Below are 19,215 nucleotides of genomic sequence, written 5' to 3'. Positions count from 1 at the left end.
AAATAAAATACACTAGCCAATCAATACTGTAAAATCAGTACTAGTAATAGCTCAGCAGATAGAAAAAAGAAAAATTCTGAACACAATGATATATGATTGTAAACCTCAATTCTAAATAACAAATCAGATGTGATTTTAACATGAAATAAAGCCAGCTTAATACTTATTGCCCACGCTGTCACATATTTGCAACATAGCTTCAGTTCCTGGAGATAACTGTAGGAAAATTAGAATGAATTTGGCAAGAATAAGGCTTAATTATATTAATTGTATTAAATATTTTATTAAACTCCCTTGGCCAAGGTAAAAACAGAAAGAACCCACAGCTCAGGAGATTGCAGAAACTACGGGTTGCACCAAATTAATATCCAAGTGACCCGCTACAACTCCATCCCCATTAAAATAGATGTGTTTGTCTGTGTTTTACAAAAAAGATAAGAAAAAATTAAATACGGTGGAAATAAGATGAAAAAGAAAGTGAATGTATATTTATAATTTTCTATTTTTCTTTATTTCTAAACCAGTAAGATTCGTTATATTTACATAAAGAAACACTTAAGATATTATATTGAAATTTTGTATAAACTAGTGAATTTCGTTACTCGATCATTATCAATGATGAAACTGGTAAATTTTGATAACAATATTAACTCGATTTGGATATTGAAACGAAAGAGAACGAATTCATTATAAGGATGCATTACTTCTAAAATATGTCTTGGCCACGGAAAAAAACATGCTCCTCATATGTTTTTCTTAATAAATTAAAAATTGTTTAAAAAAAATCATGTATAGTGGCTCGGTCTCAAAAGCCAAGAAAGAAAAAAAAAATACACACTTTTCAAATTTTTCGCTCAAAAGGGACACTCACTGTAGATTTTAGTAGAACAGTCGCCAAAGGCTTTTAACAAGTCAATATATTTTAGAAAATACAGCTAGCTTTTCAGCCTAAAATTAATATACAATGAAAATCAACGATTAACGCAGATAATACCTACCATTCCACTTTCTATAAACAAGTTAAAATTTAATTTCGTAATTAATCCATGACCATAGCTGCATATATTGAAAAGGAGAAAAATAAAAAGTAAACTGGGACAAATCTCATATAAATACGTGACAATTCCTTGGTATTCACCACATGCAAACACTAATCATAAGCCACGCACTTAACCCTATCTTCTTAGTTACATATTTCAATTTTAAAACTCCAATTACAATGATCCTTCCAAACATCAAAGTTCGTTTTTTCTTACTCTTTTGCCTTATTGGGATAGTGTCAGCTCAGTTATCCTCTACCTTTTATGCCAAAACGTGTCCTAATGCACTTTCAACCATTAAATCAGAAGTAGTGTCTGCTGTGAACAACGAGCGTCGCATGGGAGCCTCCTTGCTCCGTCTTCATTTCCATGATTGCTTTGTTCAAGCAAGTCAACTTTCACTATGCCCCTTTTTTTATTATTATTTATTTACTCTTTCGGCACCATAAGTTTATGCTTGAAGGCTTAACCTAATATATATGTATATGGGTTGCATTTACTATGCATGCACGTGTTCACACACACACAAAATTAATCATTAGTTACGGAAAAATTATATATTTTATCGTAATTACTAAAGTCATTTTTTTTTACTTATATATAACGTCATAGAGCGACGATACGACTTCAATTCGCATATATTGAAGAAGAAAAAAAATCACACATGTTAACAACTTAAGAGATAATAATGTGATTAATTGACCATCTCTTGAATTTTGTTCCTTCTTCAGTTCATTTGTGCTTTAGTGCGATAAACTATTTATTTGTCTATGCAAGTCAATAATCTAACACTTTATCACTGATTATCACGGTAAATTTGACTGATTATTACGATTTGGATTTGGTTTCATAAAGTATAATTTTAATGTTAGATTTTAGCATGGTAAGATATATAATTATTTAGTTATATGAGTCAATATGTTTATTATTCTAAATACTATTCGGTTTTACTAAAAAGAGACTTTAGTCGTTCGAATAGGGCAGGAGCCTTAAAGAAATCTACTCTTGAAGTCCCACGAGCTGGGGGAATTGGGGAAAGTAATTAGAAACGTAAGGAAAATAATGATATGAGATTTTAATTTTCTTTTTTCAGAAACAAAAACTTAGATATAATATAGCGAGTATTATTAGTTTGTTTTTTTTAATAAAAAAAATGAAATTTTTATTTTCTAGTCGTTAATTTTATCTCAATAATCAATCGATATATTATATTAAGAATTAAGAAATTTGTGAAATTATAAAAAGGTTGGATTTTCAAAATAAGAAAATCCACTTGCATAATAATATACAAATTTAATTTCACATCAAATTAAAAATAATGGCTAAAAGTGGACTTTTCTGGCAACAAGCATTTGTTTTCAAATTATCATATGCAACAAAGTGATGTTTAGGCCAAGTCCACATCAACAGAAAAACAAAACTTGACAATATATAGTTCATTCATAATATTTTTTGGCAAAATAAAAATGACAACTAATTAAATTGAATTCGAAATTAATAATTCTCATTTTGTTCGTACCTAATTAATGCTTTTGTTTTTATTTTCCATGCCAGGGTTGTGATGCATCAGTACTATTGGATGATACATCGAGTTTCACAGGTGAGAAGACGGCAGGTCCCAACGCTGGTTCGATTAGAGGCTTTGATGTAATAGACACCATAAAATCTAAAGTGGAAAGCTTATGCCCTGGTGTTGTTTCTTGTGCTGATATCCTTGCTGTAGCAGCAAGAGACTCGGTCGTTGCTGTAAGTATATGTATTATTTCAAGCCAAATATATTATTAATAGAGCAATATAAAACATATATATATATACCACCAAATATGTGAATCAATTAAGGTAAAATTATTTCAGCTTAATCTAATAATCATGCATGCGTTTAAGTCATAAATATATAATTATGTTAAATAGTGTCTGTCTGAATTTTCAGCTTGGTGGAACTACTTGGACTGTACAATTGGGTAGAAGAGACTCAACCACTGCAAGTTTAAGTTCTGCTAACTCAGACTTGCCTGGTCCCACTTCAAGTTTAAGTGCCCTTATCAGTTCTTTCTCCAACAAAGGTTTTTCATCTAAGGAACTGGTTGCTCTTTCAGGTAAGCTAGCTAGATATGCATAACTGCAGCATAGTTAGGAATGCTATTTTAAAACATTTTTTTTATTACTTGAAATTTATGCAAGACCTATTAAATTAAGAATGGAACTTGCCCCTATGAGTTTTACATCATTAACAATAAAAAAATATCTTGAAACAAGTTTATAGCTAGCTGGCAAATATTATTTTTTCTTTCGAACATTGTATATTTTCTTTGAAGAATATATACTAGCTAATCAAATACTAATATTTTCTTTCAATATAATTTTTTTATTAGTTAAAATTCATGTATGAGAGTCATATTATATGAAATCATTCAAACGAGGAATAAATCTCATGTATTAGTAAGACTCGTGTGAAATTCACACAGTAAGAAAATGTGTTCCAAAGAATTTGTGTGTTGGTAACATTTCTTACTTCTCCTTTTAAATAAGGATGGTCAATATAAATATACGATCACATACATGTCTCTGATCAAATGTTATATTTAGCTTTACCATGTACTTTGAACTTTTTTCTAAAACCTATTTCCTTCAGGATCGCACACAATTGGACAAGCTCAATGTTCATCTTTCAGAACAAGGATTTACAACGACACCAACATAGATTCCTCTTTTGCAAAATCATTGCAAGGAAATTGCCCTAGCACAGGTGGGGACAGCAATTTGGCCCCTCTTGACACCACAAGCCCAAACACCTTTGACAATGCTTACTTCAAGAACTTGCAGAGCAAAAAGGGTCTCTTGCACTCAGATCAAGAGCTCTTCAATGGAGGATCCACGGACTCTCAAGTAAATTCCTACAGCAGTAATCCTGCAAGTTTCCAAACTGACTTTGCCAATGCAATGATTAAAATGGGGAACCTTAGTCCTCTCACTGGGTCTAGTGGCCAGATTAGGACCAATTGTAGGAAGACCAACTAAGATTTTTGGCCTTCTTGTACTAAGTATGAAACAAAATCAAGGTTATGGGATATTTTAGATACTCAATGTTGTATCAGTCGCAGTTAATTAGGAGCAAAGTAAATGCTTCCTTAATTGTAGTAATAATATAATATAAGAATATCAATGTCAAAATGTTTGGACTTTGGTTAATTCTGGACCGGCAAGAGTTGCTAAATTTCCGATTGAATTCATTTGACTATTGATGTTATTAAGAAAGAGAATGGTCCGAACCCTGCTATCCTACCTCTTCATGAACTATATTTTCTATATTCACTCTTAAATAATATATCTCAATCCTCACTCTTAAGTCTTAAATAAAAGTTTTAGAAAATTTTCTCTATTTTATTAGGACAATATTTTTATTAGGATAACTTCAATGGGAGTTTCTCTCCTAATTTCAACAACAGATAGCAATTCAAATAAAAAAAATTATATGATGAAAGAACATGTAAGACCCACTTCTTTATTAGATTGTTATCTGAATGAACAGGTTCTCGCCAAAAAGTATGTGGAGCTAGGCATCTTTTATTCAATAATACTCAATATAACAATGCTACTTTTAATTGACCTTTCTATATGACCGTTGCTTTCCCCTCGCACACGGTACTATTGGAAATAATGATATCAAATGTATTTTATATAACATACTCTTTTTATTCTAAAACAAGTATCATATTTTTTACAAAAAAAAACTCAAAATAAATATTTTATTTTATTTTTTGATGTAATATTAATTTCTTATTTTTATTAATAACCTTAATAAATATTATTTTGATTTTATAATAATACCAAGATTAGTTTTTATAAAATAATTTACAACCCCACTCATTTTGACACGAGATAACAACTATGTAAGATCCTCTTATATATTATATTGCTATTTTTATTACATTATTTATTAGATTGTTATTGTTATGTGAAGCAACGGGTTCTCATCCAAAAATATGTGACGCTAGTCATCTTTTATTTAAAAATACTCAATATTTTTTTATCAGTTCAATAATACTCAATATAATGCTACTTTTAATTGACCTTTCTATATTCCCGTTGCTTTTTCCACGTACACCGCAATACCATGTTGTCAAATGTACGTTTCCATCTCTCTCGTTTAATCATGAGTTGCCATTTCCAATAAAGCAAAAATTTTATGCATTTTTGCATTATTTTTCATGTATTTTAAATTTGATAGCCAAATTTTATTTAATTAAAACATAATACTACCTACTTCCTATATTTTTTATGTTTAAAATTATTGCACGTAGATTAATAAATATTCAATGAAACTAAAAATTAACATATATTTATTTTATTTAAAAATTAGCATATAAATGTATTAAATTAAAATTAAGCTGAATAATTAAATATAAAAAATGAGATCTGTTGTAGAGTCTATTAAAAAAATTAATTAAATTTATTAAAGTAAAAAATGATAAAAATATGAAATATTATAAAATATATAATATAGCCACTCAAGTAAAGTAATTTATTGAAAATTCCCTTAAGTCGATCATATATATATATATATATATATTCTATTGAAAGTAATCTTATACTCGAACCAGGTAAGACAAGCAAAACTTTCCCTCCGTATGCTAAATAAATACTTGCTTGCATTTTAAAGACTATAGAATGATGATAAATTGATAATTCTAATGGCTAAAATTTAATTCTTCCACAACTATTTTATTAATGTTTATAAATACTTCGATTCCATTAACATTTTTTTCACACAATAATCCTACTAGCCGTCTCTCTTTTATTAAGTTAAAATTGAATTTTTCAATTTATGTAAATTTCAATTTAAATTCATTTTTAAAATTTTGACACATCATATCAAATTAATAGATATAAAATAAGGCGTTTTTATTATAATATATATATATATATATATATATATATATATATATATATATATATATATATATATATATATATATATATATATATATATATATATATATATATATATATATATATATATATATATATATATATATATATATATATATATATATATATATATATTTCTACATATACATATTTTATAATTTATTTGTTACTAATGGAAAAAAAAATATTCATTATTAATAATAAAGAAATTTCTTTAAAATATTCATGCAATGCAGGAACAACTTGCTAATTTTACATATATTCAATTATCCCTGCATTCATACAGAATAATATTGAGAGTGCTTGCTACTTAGCTTTTAATATTGTATGTAATGTTTCATTCTCGCCTTTCTTTTGTTGAAATTTTGTTTACAATTCTCAATCAATCTAATTAGATAATGAAAAGAAAAAGAAAAAGCACGTATAAAGAACTTAAAAACTACACCAATTTAATATAATATTTTTTAAGTTAATCCAGTGAAATATTATGTAATTATAAAATTGACAGGAATTAATCTAATAACATAAATATTTGTGAACTCATAATTACACGTCAATTTCTTATGCCAAAAAGTCTTAATTACATATATTGTCTTTTTGCCAATCATTCATAACATATGCACTTCTTCTATACGGAACTTCAAAAATCACAATTAACAAGGACCTCAGTAGTAGTGCTTGCTCTAACAAATTAACCTTTTACCACTGAAGACGCACTTTTCAAAGTACAAGAGTATTGACAAGTCAATTTGGAGGCTGAAAATAGTTTAGATGTAACATATATAGAAAACAAAGATGAGGAAAACGATGGATATATGTATCGTGGGCTACAAGCTACATAGAAAATTTAGCACTTATTAGTTGGCTGCGATTGACTTTGCCTCCAAATAAACGATAAACTGCGCCATTCATCATGCATGGTACGATACTCATCATGAACTGCATGATTTACGGCATCGACGCGTTTTTTTGTTAAACTGAAGACATGGAACGAACATGCATGTTTGATTAAGGCAGAAATGCCCAAAAAGCACCTCGGCATCTTTGACTCTCTTGCTATGTACAGATCTCACATTAAGAAAAGAAACTAAGGTTGTTTTAATCACTGTATTAGAGAGAGTGACAGCAGCATGTATATTGTAGAGTGATTTCTGACTAATAAAATCTAAAAAATTAATATTTATTGATGAAAAAAATAACATTTATAATGAGCAAGTAGGATTCTTTTAGATGAGAGAAATACATATAGACCATTATTTATATTTTTGACTGGATATAGATTATTAATTTATAGAAAGATGAAAAAATAGGATTTTAATTCAAATTTAATTGTAAGTATACAAGAGATATATAAAATATAAACAAATAACAAACTTTAAATTATCTATTAAATTATTTATAACTTAAATTATATATATATATATATATATATATATATATATATATATATATATATATATATTGTTGAGATCCTTCCTTAATTGGAGAGGTTCTAAAAAATTCTAGAACTTTCTAGAAAAGTGTAGAATTTTTTAGAATGTCCTGGAAAATTCTAAAGTAGTACAAAATTCTCTAGAAGCTTGTAAAAGAATGTGAAAATCTCTGGAATATTTTGAAGATGTTTGGAAGGGAGTAGAAAAGTGTAGAGACTCCTAGAATGTGTGGAGCATTCTAGGGAATTAATCTCCACCGTAGGATACAAGTAATCTCCACCATTCATTGTGAATATGAAGTAGTATAAATAAGGGTAGGAGTTTTCATTCATAACCATCCAAGACAAGAGTGAATCCACTTCTTAGAGTGACAAAGCTAAAAAGTTAAAGAGTCTCTTTGAGATAGTCATCGTAGAGTGAGTCAATTTTATAAACACATCATTATAAACCTACTATTCATTTGTATAGTAGAAGAATTTTTATATTGGAGAATTATAATCGTGTGTTCTCATTACGGTCTTTAATTACTAAGTGTTTATCTTAACTTCATAAAGTGAGAAAGTCTAAATTTTTCATATATATATATATAAAACTGAATTTAAATTATAATAACTTGTAAGTAACTCTTCTATCATATCAATAATCTAACAAAAGTTTAATTATTTAGAAGATGTCATAACACAGGAATTAATAAAACGGAAAAAAAACATGTTTAACCAAGGTAAAAAAAAAAAATTTAACCACCTTAAAGATAAATGATAAGGATAAAAAATAGGGGGGAGATCTTATTTTTCATGAATTAAAAGTGATAAGATTTTTTTTTCTACGAACTATAATTGAAAAAGTATATATTGTGTACATTTAGAAGTTATTTAAGCCAAAATATTAATTGATAAAAAAATTCTCACTCGTTACATTGGTTTGATGAAATCAAGCTCAAATTCTATTAAAAAAAAGTATCACATCCAAGTCTTTAATAATGAGAAAAGTATGATTGAAATGAAAAACTCTATTAAAAATAAACAGTTGTGTCATTGAATCGATAAATAATCCTCAGTTCTCACCCCTAATATGATAAAAAAAATTAATAATATGTCGGTAAGTTGATTTAGATATTGCTTGAACACAATCAGGGGAGGAGGGAAGGGTGACCTAGTGGCCGGCGCCATGGTCACTCTCTTTTTTTTTTTTAAAAAAAAAGTATTTGAATAGTTATATAAAACTTTGTTGTTGCCTCCTAAAATTTAAAATAAAATTACTTTATTCATGTAATATATTTCTTTCTCATGTGTTATTTTTTTACTCCATATAATTATGTATTTTTTTATAATAAAAATAGTTATATATTGAATTTATTATATATGTTATGCATATAAAATTATATTTTTTTATTAAATCATGTTATGTAACCTTTAAAATGATAACGAAATATAGTTACTCTCTTCATATGGTTTCAAAAGTTTCAGAGAAACAAAATAAAGAAAAGTTTTCAAATATTTCGCTCAAATTGCTCGATTTTGGAAAATTAGTCGAAGAATTGGTAGCAAAACTACTGCTTAGAATAGTAGTAGCGAAAAATGGAAGGATTTGAGAAGTCCACGTACTTTATTTGGAAAAAGACCACTTCCTTCCACTCTAACACTAACACACAAGAAAATTTAATGATTGATAGATTCATTATATGTATCTGCGATCGGTTCAATTGATTTGCTTCGTCATATCCTACTTAGGAAGGTTCCGTCTATTTATATTTCTTTCTTTTTTTTTAACAGCTTCCTTCTATTTGTATATACTTTTAAATTTAAGAATATATAATTTAAAAATTGAAGAGAAAATTATTCAAAAACTGTTCAAAAAATGAAAGAATATGCATGATTAATTAACTCAAATAAAATTTGAAATGGCATACATTTAAATATTATATTTAAGACTATGAAGAAAATATATAATTAATCATTTAAAATTAAAAAAAATTGAAAATCATATATATCTCAATTTAAAAATGAGTGTATTAAAACTAAATGACTTTTAGAGAATGCTTTTTACTTTACTATACAAGAGGTAGATAGTTCTAAATCTTCATAACCAATCCTTTTAACGACTCTCTAGACTTCTAATCGTAGATAATATTAAATGTTCTTTTTACATTTTTAATAAATTATAAATATTTAGTTTTTATTGAATATAAATAAAATTATTACAAAAATAGAGAAAAATCTTTAATATGTTTAAATTTTAATAGATAACCTATTTCTGATTGGCTGCATGCGCATGCATATATTGACTAATAGAGAAAAGTACAAAGTAGACCCCTATATAATGTTATATAATTGACTAATAAAGAAAAGTTCAAATTAGACCTCCTATATATATATAAGTGAGGCATGTAAAGATATAACCACAAGCACTAATCATAAGCCTCTCCATCTATACCATCATATATGGCTAGTAGTTGTTTCTCCATGACAACACCAATCTTCAAAATTCGCTTCTTCTTATTCTTATGCTTTATTGGGATAAGTTCATCTCAATTGTCCTCTGACTTTTACTCCACAACTTGTCCTAATGCGCTTTCAACCATTAAGAGTGCAGTGGATTCTGCTGTGAGCAATGAGGCTCGCATGGGGGCTTCCCTCCTACGTCTTCATTTCCATGATTGTTTTGTTCAAGCAAGTCAACTTACCCAGCTTCATCAATCTTCTTTCATTACTTCAAATTTCATGTTCATCGTGCATCTGCACACACACATGCATACATGTTTATCACGAATAATACACAAGAAAATTTTCTTCAATTACGTGGCAGTGCTATATAGTTTACTTTTTTATTTGACAAATACTATATCAATTCAAACAAATTAAACTCAATTCCTAACTGTTAATACATGACATTTTTTAGTGACAATATGAACATCTAATTTTCCGTTAGCATTTGTTTAATTCCCTAGTGGCCAGCAAAAGAGACCAAGTCAATATCCTTTTTTAAATCATTATTCAGAAAAAGAAAACTTGACATTGACAATCATATTCACGTGTGTTGCTAATAACTAACTAATGTTAAATGAGGCTAGTTAAACGACTCATTCTATTAATCACCAAATAATTTGTACGTGTTTAATTTAATTTCAGGGATGTGATGCATCAGTGCTATTGAATGATACATCAAGTTTCACAGGTGAACAGACGGCAGCTGGCAACGTTAATTCCATAAGGGGTTTTGGTGTAATAGACAACATCAAGTCTCAAGTTGAGAGCTTATGTCCTGGTGTTGTTTCTTGTGCTGATATTCTCACTGTAGCTGCAAGGGACTCTGTTGTTGCTGTAAGTATTATATATATATATATATATATATCAAAACGCTACACAATAATTAACATAAAACCCATATATAATGAGTTACTCCTAGCTAGGTACTAATAATTTATTGAAATATGATCTATCTCTTAGCTTGGTGGACCTAGTTGGACAGTGCAATTGGGCAGAAGAGACTCAACCACTGCAAGTTTAAGTTCTGCAAACTCAGACTTGCCCCGTTTTGATTTAAGTCTGCAACAACTCAGCGATAATTTCCAAAACAAAGGTCTCACCACCGCAGAAATGGTTGCTCTCTCAGGTAATTAATAATTGACTACCCGCTAAATGCATGTTGAATTATTAAGGATTTACTACCCTCTGGACCTAAATATAAACAACAACTGAATATATTTTTTAAACTCAAATATAAGAAAATTTTAACTATTTTAACCCCATGTAATAATATCATTGCAAGAATATCCTTCCATTGTGATTATAATTTCAATTACTCCTTTTTATTCTTAATATCAAGTTCTAATAAATGACACTTTAGAAAATAATTTTTTTAAATCATTAAAAGAATTAAATAAAATTAACCAACTTTATTAATCCATGGATAAGTTACTTAAAACATAACATTTATTTCATGTTAATTCGATTAACTACCTAATGCATGAATCAACTGGTAAGTTTGTGTGTGTGATTGTCTTAGACCATGGTGGTCCTAATCAATATCTGTGTGATTCAAATTTATTTTTCTCACCCTAATATTTATCTATGTAACACAATCAAGTCTTATTAACTCTTTTTTATAAACTAAAAAATTTAATTATGTATCATATGAAGATTGATTAAGACAATAACACGTGGTGATATTGATTTTTCCATTAATAAGAGGAGATAGGAGAGATATGATGCCATTAGACCAGGTCACCCAAATGATGAAATGAAAAATTGTATATTTATAATTACTTTTACAATGTACTATATGTTCTTCTAATATTTGTAATATATATTTCAGGAGGGCACACAATTGGGCAAGCTAAATGTTCAACTTTCAGAACAAGGATTTACAACGAGACCAACATAGATTCCTCTTTTGCAACATCATTGCAGGCAAATTGTCCAAGCGTGGGTGGTGACAGCAATTTGGCCCCTCTTGACAGCAGCCAAAACACCTTTGACAATGCTTACTTCAAGGATTTGCAGAGCCAAAAGGGTCTCTTGCACACAGATCAAGTGCTTTTCAATGGAGGATCCACAGACTCTCAAGTAAATGGTTATGCCAGCGACCCTTCAAGCTTCAACACTGACTTTGCCAATGCAATGGTTAAAATGGGAAACATTAGCCCACTTACTGGCTCTAGTGGCGAAATCAGGACCAATTGTTGGAAGACCAATTAAGATCTTGGTCCTTTTCGTACTAAGTACTATAGTACAATAGCAGTTAAGGGACAAACTGTTACTTTTAGGATGGCCCAAGTAGATCTAAACATGTCTTTAAACTAAAGCGGTTAAAAGACTATATTGAATGGGATTAGATTTTTATATTATAAATTATAGTTTTTGTTTTATTTCTCTTAAATGAATGAGAAGTTGACCGATGGATAACTATTATCCATTGATTTTAAGTGTATTTGTATTTAAAAGATCAAGCAATCAATGAAAAATCTCGCGAGTATTAATTAATTTTAGTATTTACTTACCCTTTTCTTTTACCATACATTTAGCAGTAGCTCAAGCATGGAGGCGGCCTAACACAAACCAATTAATGTTTCCTCAGTTGTAAACTTGTAATATGAATTTTTATAATATGGAGCAAAAATGTTTGGATTTGTTTGATTTTGGCTTGGTTAGATCGGTGAAATAGTGGCTCATATAAATCAGGAAAAATATAAAATAATAAATCAAAATACGATATAATACATTTTAAAAAATAAAGAGTAAACAAATGCAATTAATTTTCAATTATTTAGGCTTCTCCTCATTCAATGTTAGTTAATTAATTTTCATATAGAATTTATACAACTTACATCATTTGATATTTGGAGCTTAGAGTTGGTTAGGGACATCTTTATTCTTTAGAGCAAATGAAGGTTGTGCCTTGTTATTGTCAATATTTTTCTCAGTACATTTTTTATAACTTTTGGTGCAATATGGAAAAGGAATTGTTTATTAGATTGATAATTATGTTGTACTTGTTCCTAAATAAGCTTATAACATTCGAAATAAATAAATAATTGTTTCTTTTTGGTTTATGAAAACATAATAGATTATTCAATATTTACTTTTATTTAAGGTGTAAAATTATAATAAAAAAACATATATAGTTGAGTATTAGAAACTTGTGGTAAAGTTTAACAACATAGATCAAGAGGGTGTAAAAAAAAACATCGTAGATTTATAAGTAATCCATTGGTGGTAATGTAAAGCGTATATTTTGTACGGATATAATTCCGACCTTGGGTCAGTTGGTAGAGCGGAGGACTGTAGTTGGTATCATACCAAATAGGTCGGAGCTTCGAATCCGGCAGGTCAGAATATTGTTTTTGGTCATTATTTGTTAGTTATGCCACTTTGAATATGCAACCTGTTCGACCTATTTGCATTTTGCAGGAGTTTTTTTATTTGGATCAAAGGAAAATCACTCTTATCTAAAGTATAAAATATTAATCACTAAATTTCTATGCAAATGGTTAATTTTAACATTAACCATAAAATAAATTAGAGAAAATATTTAATTCAGTCCCTTAAAATAACTGTTTAACCCAATTTAATTATAAAAAAAAGTTAAACCAATCCTTTAAAATAATAAATGTGAGACCGTTTAATCATTCCATTAATAGGAAGAAAAAGTTAAAATGTCTATTATTTATATTGTTGAATAAATAAATAATTATTTATTTTTTTAGTGATTAAAATGCTCTCTCTTCTTTTAAGAATAATATTTATTATTTTAGTTCAAACTGCTAAGTACAAAGGATTCTTAAAAAAGAACACAGGATTCTATTATTCTGAAAAATGGGACAGATCACACCCAAGTTTGTGCACATCGCTATCAAAGATGATGCTCGAATCTTAAATAATGAGATACAAAGAAACCCGACTATATTTCTTCATTAGCAGCGGATCACGTTAGTATAAGTTTTATTTTTCATTAAGATATTTGAAGATCATGACACAGGGTGAGTATGAACCTCCATTCTCCAAAGGACAAATTAACATCAAAGGAGTGACACCTCTTGTTATCTGCCTCAAGAAAAGCACGCATTAACGCGTACTCCTATCGACACTAACATTAAGTTAACATCAATCTTCCTTCACAAAAGAAGAAAGGAAGAAGATACAATGGGTTCAGTATTCTAAACTCTTCCCCCATAGGAGACTATTTCTGCCTCAAGAGAACAATGGTGTTTATCTATCAACTTTATCTAATGCCCTCTTTTTAATCAAATGACCAAAATGACTGTACATCTGAGGTTGGATGTTGACTGCCATTATGGGGCCTTGCAACAGATGACTTCCCTAAGCCTTCCACAGTAGTTTTTACAGGCCATTCATTTCTGCAAATTAGCAGATTTCAAGCTGTTAAACTACCAATAAAAATATAATTTTATATTCAGAAAAAAAAATATTATAAACAAAAGAGCAAGGTCAAAGCAGCAGTTTAAACCGTTAATATTACCACTAATTATGTATATTACAGAAGGAAGGACCACGAGTTACAGCATCAAGGAAAGAACACACCCAAGACAATGTCAGCACAGACATCAAGCCAGAAGACTTCACAACACACATTGACTTCACCATTACATTGCATTCGGTAAAAAACAACAAAAGATATCTGGAACTGAATGTTAAAATACATACTGATTCATTTCATTACATGAATATCGACATATGATCATACAGATCCATCCACAAAATCATTTGATTTATAACTTACAACTAAATCCATTCTTACTAAATAAAATAGTATAAAAATTATATTTAAAGTTGGATTCAATAACTTCTTTTATGCATCCATAGATATCCTATATTACAGGTTTCTATTTCAATCAAACAGGTAAACTTACCCTTCATATGTATCAACATATGTGGTCCATGGATAACACAACATCCAAAATTAGGGCAATCTTTAATATAAGCTGCAATCATATAAGCCCCCCACACAGAAAGCATATATTTCATGTTACTTCAACTGTGATCCCTGTTAAATTTGCTATTTATGATTTTTTTTCCCCTGAAGAAACACAGGTTGGTGTCTTGGGGATGACACACAGTTTTGTAGTGTATGTACCTAGCCAATCAGCTTCATTCATCGCATCCTAGTTATGTTATGCCTCTTAGCCTATATCTTATTTCCCTCACAGTATCTTTTGTTCCCCCACTTTATCAGAGTATATACTGTATACTGTAAAAAGTCAACATGTGTGGGTGAGTGTTTCATACTTTTCCTGATTGTATTTGAGTATTGATTGATAACAAACTTGTCCTTCTTTCTGTAAGAAAAGATTAAACCAGTCTGTTTAGAAATGCCCAAGGACAATATGCACTTCTCTAAATTAGTGAGACTTCAGACTCCTAAAATTATATTTTGAACCACTAAGTTTGGCATTTCAGCCTCTTACTAACCTATACTTCAGAAAAAGCCTACAGACCACAACGACATTAAAAAAAAATAGCACATAAATACAAAACAAATACATGTAAAATGGGATGTATTTTAAGCATGTCATATATAATAATTACATATAAAATGGTCAAATACTACGAGTCACTACTTGGAGAGTGAACCAAGTGCATTCATATCATAGTTCCATCATGTGCTATAAATACACGTTTTTATCAGAGACAATTATTTCCAAAATAAGACGCACATGATCGATCAATCAATCAATATTTCAAGCAGTAAAATTCATTCAGGAAGAACAAAATGAGGAGGTTTCCTTCATCTTTTGGTTATAGAAGTTCATCAATTTATAATGTTCTTACAAAAACACAGATCCATAATAGAAAGGAAATTCGCCATGCAATAATAGGCAAAATTTAAGCCAAACAGTAATTTACTCACTTGGTCCAACTGTTAGCCTTAGAACACTCGTGCACATGGTTGCTAGCAGACCCACTCTGACTCGCATATATCATTTCATTCTGAGTAGCACTCTCCTGAGCTTTAAGTCCACCTGACAACGATGGAAATAAAGCACCCTGTGACCAAGGATCATAACCATTTGAACCAGTAACTGGGCTGAAGGTCCCACCACTCTGACCATTAGGAAGAAAAAAATGTTGTGAAGAATGGTTACTGGAAATAATGTTATCATCTTTGTTGAAAAGAGAATCCATAGTCTTAGATGATGGAAGCACAAAATCATCCTTGTTTGGCACGTCCCTTTGAGGGGATAAAAACCAGTTTGCTGGGTCACTAACCAAACCTAAACCTTCCTGACCAAGTGGCAAAGTATTCCACATCTGCCATGTTCCCTTCTCATTTGCAGCTGCATTATCCAAAGGAAATGGATGCATATCCTGGGCCTGGGAGATACTTGGAAACCGATTAGAACAGCTATTCTTTTCTCGGGACAATGGGGACTCAATTGGAGATGGTTTGCTGATGTCAGAACCGGCAGATGTGCTTTTTAAAGAGTGAGGCATTGCCATCTTTGTGTCTGTCACAAAGCCACTTCCCAAGTCCAATTGAAAATTATCAAGTGACTCAGAAACAGGACCAAGCAAGGATACCGGATCAGGGATATAACAGGGGTCTTCAAAAAGCTCTTGTTCTTCATGTCTAAAGTCCTGTGAAATATTTTCAACTGTAGAGTATAAGGGTTCAATTGCAGGAGAAAAACCTTGACTGCTACCGGTTGATCCAATTGGATAGCTGGAAATATTAAAAGGTGATGGAAGACCAAATTGAATTGGATTGTTAAATGGCTGTGTAATTGGTGACTGGCCAGATAACTGTGGGCTTTTGGCTTCAGCTTGAATTTTGGAATTTGGTCTACATATTACATTTGAGTTTGAGGATTGAGCAACAGTTGAGGAACGAGTAAATAATTGCTGCCATGACTTTTTAGGTGCAGTCCATGGACTCCATGGCTGTGGTTCTGGGGGAACCTGCAGAGAACAATCATCATGATATTGTTCACTTCACCAAAAAATGTTAAATGCTGCCTAAGATTCTCATAGATCACAACCGACTGATACCAACTTGAGCTGTAGAGCATCATATACTTTTCATAAATCACAAAAGACTGAAAAAGTCTAGAATGTGCATTAAAACCAGGATGTAGTGAAAAGAGAGACACGGATATAATGCAAGCTTGTAAAATCCACTTGAGTTTTAAAATTATTCTTAACAGTCATAGTATTCCTATATGCTATATCAATCACACATCAACTAAGCCAGCTAAAACAGTAATAATAATATGGCAACGATAAAGGGATATAGAGCACAATAACTTACAGAGTGATTTATATTCTTATCGTCTCCATTCAAATTGGATTTAGCAGTTGAACAATCAGGAGGATATATATCTTTCCTGGTAGCAGTTGAATGAATATGATCGACAGAGCCATTAAATTTGTTTTCTTTCACCACAGATCCAGGAGCATTAGCACCCTTTCCGAAACCAAGAGCTTTAGAAGAAGACAAAATTGTACCACGCATACGATCAAGGTACCTTGTTCCAGTACTTCCACGGTTGTAACTGTTTGCAGCAACATTTTTACTATGTGTATTGTCTGTATTATGTCCCTTGCCACTTTCAAACCCAGATTTCTGGTGCTCTCTACGGTCAGTTTCACTCTTTTTGTCAAAGTCACACTTCCGTTCACTTTCCTTGCTGGCTCTTCTATCCAGTTCTTCTACATCAGAGTTGCTCTTACTAGAACCCTTATCTTTCTCTTTTCTTTTTTCCTGGCGCTTCCTTTCAGCTTCCTTCTTACTGTCTTTCTCCTTACTAGGATATGATGATTTGCTGCGTTCTTTTTCAGCTTCCATTTTCTCATCTCTCAGCCTCCTACGCTCCTCCACTAGCCTTGAAACCTCCTCCCTCTGTTTTCTCTCTTCCTCCTCCAAAAGTTCTTTTTCTAGCCTAGCCTGTCTTTTCTCCTCAGCTTTCCTGCGTGCTCTTTCCCCTCTACTTTCATTGAGGTTTGGCCCACTCTCACCCCGTTTTGCTAAGAGTGCCCTATGTTCAGCATCAGACGAACAGTCTTCCCTTGAACTAAGCCTAAAAGTCTTTCTCCAGAGCCATCTAATGCTCAAGAAAAAAGTTGTCCAAAGCCTGCAAACAAAAACTAATATACCAGAATACGACCTCTCTGTCAAACAATGCTCATCACCTCCATAAAGGCCAGCACTCCCATTTGTCCTCCAGTTGCTAGGATTACCTAGAATAGACCCACCAACCCAACTGCCATTCTCCAACCATTCCTGACTGCACATCCACCCATTTTCAGACCAAACCTTGCTATTCACTATCTTGCCATTTTTCCCAACCAAGTCCTTAACTATACCAGAATTTGAAATCCCAAACCCTGGCAGCACAGGCAAGTCTAAAACGGGCCTCTTCGAAACGTGGCCACAGTACGAACACATAAACCTACCCCCACCAGGGTTCTGATCCCTATACGGGTTCAAACAGTTCCGACACCGCCTCGTAGCCGTCTTCCTCAACTTCTGCATTTCTATGGCCTCAAACCTCTTCCTCTCCCTAATCCTAGCATTCCTCCTCACCCGCCAAGCCGACAGCCAAGGCATCAAAATCTCATACCAAAAGAGAGTAATCAGCAACACAAAGACACAAGCAAGACGAGGCGAAGTAATCTCGAAGCGAAAAGCTGGCGGCAGAAGCTGAGAGAGAGCCCAGAGACCAATGAACGGAATAACCAACCAAGGCAGCATTGTAGCAACCCGGCGAGACCACTTCTGAATCACACACAGTATACACATTATCCTCTAACCCACGCCAATCGTCGCCGTCTCGAATAACCAAACCCTAACCACAATCCACCAATGCTTTCAAGAAAACCCTAACCCAATACATACTATCCCCCGCCTCCAAAATCAATACCCGACAACAGAGCCACCCGCAGAAACTTCAAAACCCTAAAAATTCAAATCCATAAACACAAAAAAGAAAGGAAAAAAAATCAAAATCGAAGGGGAGAAAAAAAAACCCAATCGTCGATCAGATCTAGGGAGAACTTCAAGTACAGCGATTGTGAGATGAATCGAAAGGGAATGGAGCACTTACAGATTGAATGTCCATTCGGGGTTCGGAGCTGGACTCTACTCGGGTGGGTGCCTTTAAGAAAATACTAGGGGAAACGAAATGAGATGTGAAGAGAATGAAATAATGTAAGTGAACCAGGTGCGGAAAAGATTGGACCGGTGACGGTGAACCGAACCGGGTCGTAATCTAGCGCTGGTGTTTAACATCTTGATGTGTTGAAGTGATTACGATGGGCCTCATGAGTATTATTAGTTCATTTTAGTATTTACTTACA

General features: G+C 31.4%; 3 protein-coding genes across 3 annotated transcripts; 2 read left to right on the top strand and 1 right to left on the bottom strand.

The window, feature by feature from the left end:
* Positions 1-1,126: 1,126 nt before the first annotated feature.
* On the top strand, positions 1,127-4,229 carry LOC100815142 (cationic peroxidase 1). The gene is made up of 4 exons (XM_003534607.3): positions 1,127-1,426; positions 2,595-2,786; positions 2,971-3,136; positions 3,673-4,229. Exons 1-4 carry the CDS (start codon positions 1,142-1,144, stop codon positions 4,056-4,058), a joined length of 1,029 nt encoding a protein of 342 aa, XP_003534655.2. The 5' UTR covers positions 1,127-1,141; the 3' UTR covers positions 4,059-4,229.
* Positions 4,230-9,798: 5,569 nt separating this feature from the next.
* On the top strand, positions 9,799-12,384 carry LOC100815671 (peroxidase). Its single transcript, NM_001255160.3, has 4 exons — positions 9,799-10,071; positions 10,531-10,722; positions 10,849-11,014; positions 11,717-12,384. Exons 1-4 carry the CDS (start codon positions 9,844-9,846, stop codon positions 12,097-12,099), a joined length of 969 nt encoding a protein of 322 aa, NP_001242089.2. The 5' UTR covers positions 9,799-9,843; the 3' UTR covers positions 12,100-12,384.
* Positions 12,385-13,830: 1,446 nt separating this feature from the next.
* Positions 13,831-19,111, bottom strand: LOC100814617 (uncharacterized). The gene is made up of 4 exons (XM_041005212.1): positions 18,963-19,111; positions 17,168-18,814; positions 15,770-16,818; positions 13,831-14,258 (listed from the first exon to the last, which is right to left on the bottom strand). The coding sequence occupies exons 2-4, from the start codon at positions 18,656-18,658 to the stop codon at positions 14,141-14,143; spliced, it is 2,658 nt and encodes an 885-aa protein (XP_040861146.1). The 5' UTR covers positions 18,659-18,814; positions 18,963-19,111; the 3' UTR covers positions 13,831-14,140.
* Positions 19,112-19,215: the final 104 nt, after the last annotated feature.

Source organism: Glycine max, chromosome 9 (genome assembly GCF_000004515.6).
Source record: "Glycine max cultivar Williams 82 chromosome 9, Glycine_max_v4.0, whole genome shotgun sequence".
NCBI classification, from domain to species: Eukaryota; Viridiplantae; Streptophyta; class Magnoliopsida; order Fabales; family Fabaceae; genus Glycine; species Glycine max.
Note: the sequence above shows the minus strand (reverse complement) of the source record. Positions and strands in the feature narration are given on the sequence as shown.